General features: G+C 55.3%; 1 protein-coding gene across 1 annotated transcript in view; it reads left to right on the forward strand.

Annotated features, from left to right (window-relative positions):
• Positions 1 to 390: 390 nt before the first annotated feature.
• The window catches only part of Hspa4 (heat shock protein family A (Hsp70) member 4), a 53,059-nt gene continuing 50,289 nt past the window's right edge, over positions 391 to 3,160 (forward strand). The window contains exon 1 of the mRNA XM_004629352.3: positions 391 to 1,842. Coding sequence (XP_004629409.1) covers positions 1,736 to 1,842 — 107 coding nt within the window. The 5' untranslated portion in view covers positions 391 to 1,735. The remainder of the gene's footprint in view (positions 1,843 to 3,160) is intronic.

Consider the following 3,160-nt stretch of genomic DNA (forward strand, 5'->3'; position numbering starts at 1 on the left):
TGCCAATAAGCCCACTTCTCAAAGGAAGTCTTGAAGAGCAAAATCAGGAGGTGGGGACAACTTGGGACAAAACCATGGTCAACTAATAAGATTAAAAATACAGGGCCAGGGGAGATGGCTCAGTAGGATAAGTGCTTGCCTGGCAAGTGCAAGGGTCTGAGTTCAATCCACGGTTCGACCAAAAAAACAGAACAAAACAAAAAAAACCACAACCCCCCCAAAAAAAACCCCAACCAAAAACAGTAGTGCTGTTCCAATGGGGAAGCAGGTCACGTAGCAACTGTACATGAAAAGAACAAGGTGCTTTTTAGGAAGAGATGAGTCAAGAGTTCTTCGACCTGGGCTACTGATGTCTATCCAGATTTTATTGGACCAGGTGACACCAATTGTAGGCTATTGCTCATCCCCAGGGAAGGCAGGCAGGCCTGGCCATTGCTCTGCATCCTGCGGCTTGGCCTTCAACGATGCACCTCCTGCCAGAGTTGTAATGAGTTTTCATCCTCTTCACTGACTCCCTGAAGGGCCCAGCCCTGTCCGTTGAGAACCTTTCTACCTGATTTAGCTGTCTATAATAGAAACAGTTACTGGAGACTCCCGGATTCCGATTCCCTGTTTTCCGAGGTCTCGCTAGGTAATTTATCAGAGGCACTTATGCAGCCTTGTTTCCCCGATCTCAAACTGACGCCCCCTCTCCATCTGGAACACTGTCTAGCTCTCGCCGCCCCTGCCTTCCCAGAAGCCCGCTAATGTGAGGGGCCCTGAAGCTGAAGACCCAGCAACTTCCTACAATCCTGCCACCGACGAGAATGAATGGTCCTTCCAGGGCGGGCGCCATGTCGTCCTGGGTCCCGCGCATCCAGCTCAGGGCGAGCTCGGAACTGAGGCTTGGCCCGTCGGGCCGCCGGTGCGCCCTAAGGTCACGCGTGATTCGGCGATCCGTGCGGCTACACTGGGAGGAGTGCCTGGGAGTGATGTCCTCCCTGCCGCCGGGAAGGGCGCCGCTAGCCTTTGACACAGCCCGACTTAAGGACACTCTCAGGCCGAGTCTCCACGGTTGCGCCCTCCCTAACGGTCGACGTACCCCGATAGGAGAAGAGCTCGCGGTCCCATCCCCGCGGATCAACAGAAGGTAGAGCGCCCGCGAGGCCGCCACCGGAAGTTTCTTTCAGAGAAAAGAAAAGAACAGCGGAAGTAGGCTGACCACACTGCTTCCGCTGCGGCCTCAAGACGGCTCTCCTACTGTCTCGGGAAAGGGGAGGCGCTCCACAGCTCACTTCCGTCGTGAGCGTAGCGCCTCGGCTCCCCGGGCGGCCGCCCCCCCCAGTCTTTGGACCGCCCAAGCCCTTCCCAGTCTCCCAGGCCGGAAGTGACACGTGCATTACGTGCTTGGGGCGGGGCCTCCGGAAGAAGCGTTTAAGAGCCGGCATCTCGCGAGACCATTCTGTTCTTGCGCAGCTCTCGCGCTCACCTCTCTGGTCGCTACGAGATCCTTCGAGATCTTCTCCACCCCCGCTACCGGCGCCTCTTCTGCTGCCGCTGAGCCAGAACCGGCCTGAGTGGCGCCTCACTCTGCAGTTCTCTCCCTAAGGACCCAGGCGCTTGCGTGGACGCTGGTCCCCCAGTAGCCTCGGTCCCCCAGTCCACGCGGCCTGCTTCCCGCGCGCCAGTCCCGTCAGGGTCCGTGTCCTGTCTCCGTGACCGGACCCGGGCCCGAGCCCGAGCAGTAGCCGGCGCCATGTCGGTGGTGGGCATAGATTTGGGCTTCCAGAGCTGCTACGTCGCCGTGGCCCGTGCCGGCGGCATCGAGACGATCGCTAACGAGTATAGCGACCGCTGTACGCCGTAAGTGTGAGGCGGGCCGGCCGCGTGCACCGGGTGGGAGGGCGCGCCGTCTCGGGGAATGTGGCCGGGGCGATCACCTCCGTTCCCAGCCGGGGGCCTGTGGGCGCCGGGTCGGCCGTGATGGCGGCCCGCAGCGGGCGTGGGTCTGCTCCGTTGGGAGGCTTCCCGCGCGCTCCACGCGGGGACTTGAGCTGGTACTGGAGGAGGGCACCGGTGGAAACTGGAGGGAAAGCTGGCTGGGACCTAGAGTGGGCCGAAATGCTTTTTGCCCCGGGCATGGCGACTTGTCTTGTAACGGAGGGCTCAGCGCTCAGCATTACAAACCGGCGATTACTAAAAACCTATTTGACTGAAACGGGTTCGAGCGATTGCGGGCCGCGAGACTGGAGCAGTCGAGGGCCCACGTGAGTGGGGGCGGGGCGGCGCCCGGAAGAGAAGCAGCCGAGGACTGCGACTTGGGATGGGTCCCGCCTGCACTCGAGATGGGGGTGCACGGAGAGGGTTTAATAAAGCCGGAGATAGCTCGATGTCATTGTGTTCACTTTTTTTTCCGCCGTATCTTTTTATGATTTTGAGCTGTAAATAGTCATTCTCGGACCAGTCTGTAGGCATCTACTCCTTTATAGCGGTGCACTTTCGAGATAATACATTTCAACCGGGTGTTGGCTACGGTTCAAGAATGACTCAAGGACTCAGCTTGACTTCTAGAATCTCTACTGAGTTATGGGACCAGTGTAGACAAAGCTCCAGAAAAGGTCTCACCTAGGTCTTGGTTAGAGTGAAAGTTTGTTTTTTGGATACATGTAGATGACTTTCAACCTCATTTTTCCTTAGACGAAAATCGTATGAAAAGCTTTTTATTAAAAGTTTGAGGTTTTCAGTGTGGTGCTTTAAGATTCTCAATTTTGACGCTCATCATTTTCACCTTGAGTTTTTATTTTTTTTCCCCCTCCAGTACTGGCTTTGGGATCGAATCCAGGGTTTTCTCTAGTGCTTGCCTTTCTTTCAGCCCTTCACCCTGAACTTTTGTCACACTTTTGTGGCCCTCTAGTGAAACTGTATGCCCTGTATACTTTGCTCTCAGAAAGTTACTGCATTTATACAAAAGCTGGGGTCTGGGGAGATAGCTCAGTGGAATAAGTGCTTGCCTGGCAAGCCGAAGGTCCTGAGTTCGATCCCTGGTACCACTGAAAAACAAACAAACAAAAAACAGACCAAAAATCAAAAGCTATTTGACTGAAAGGGCATCCCTCCTTTATATCTAACTCACGTGGTTTGCCTGAAAATCAATCCTATAACCTTATAGTTTGATAAGTAT

Source organism: Octodon degus, unplaced genomic scaffold (assembly GCF_000260255.1).
Source record: "Octodon degus isolate 3935 unplaced genomic scaffold, OctDeg1.0 scaffold00029, whole genome shotgun sequence".
In the NCBI taxonomy this organism is placed as follows: Eukaryota; Metazoa; Chordata; class Mammalia; order Rodentia; family Octodontidae; genus Octodon; species Octodon degus.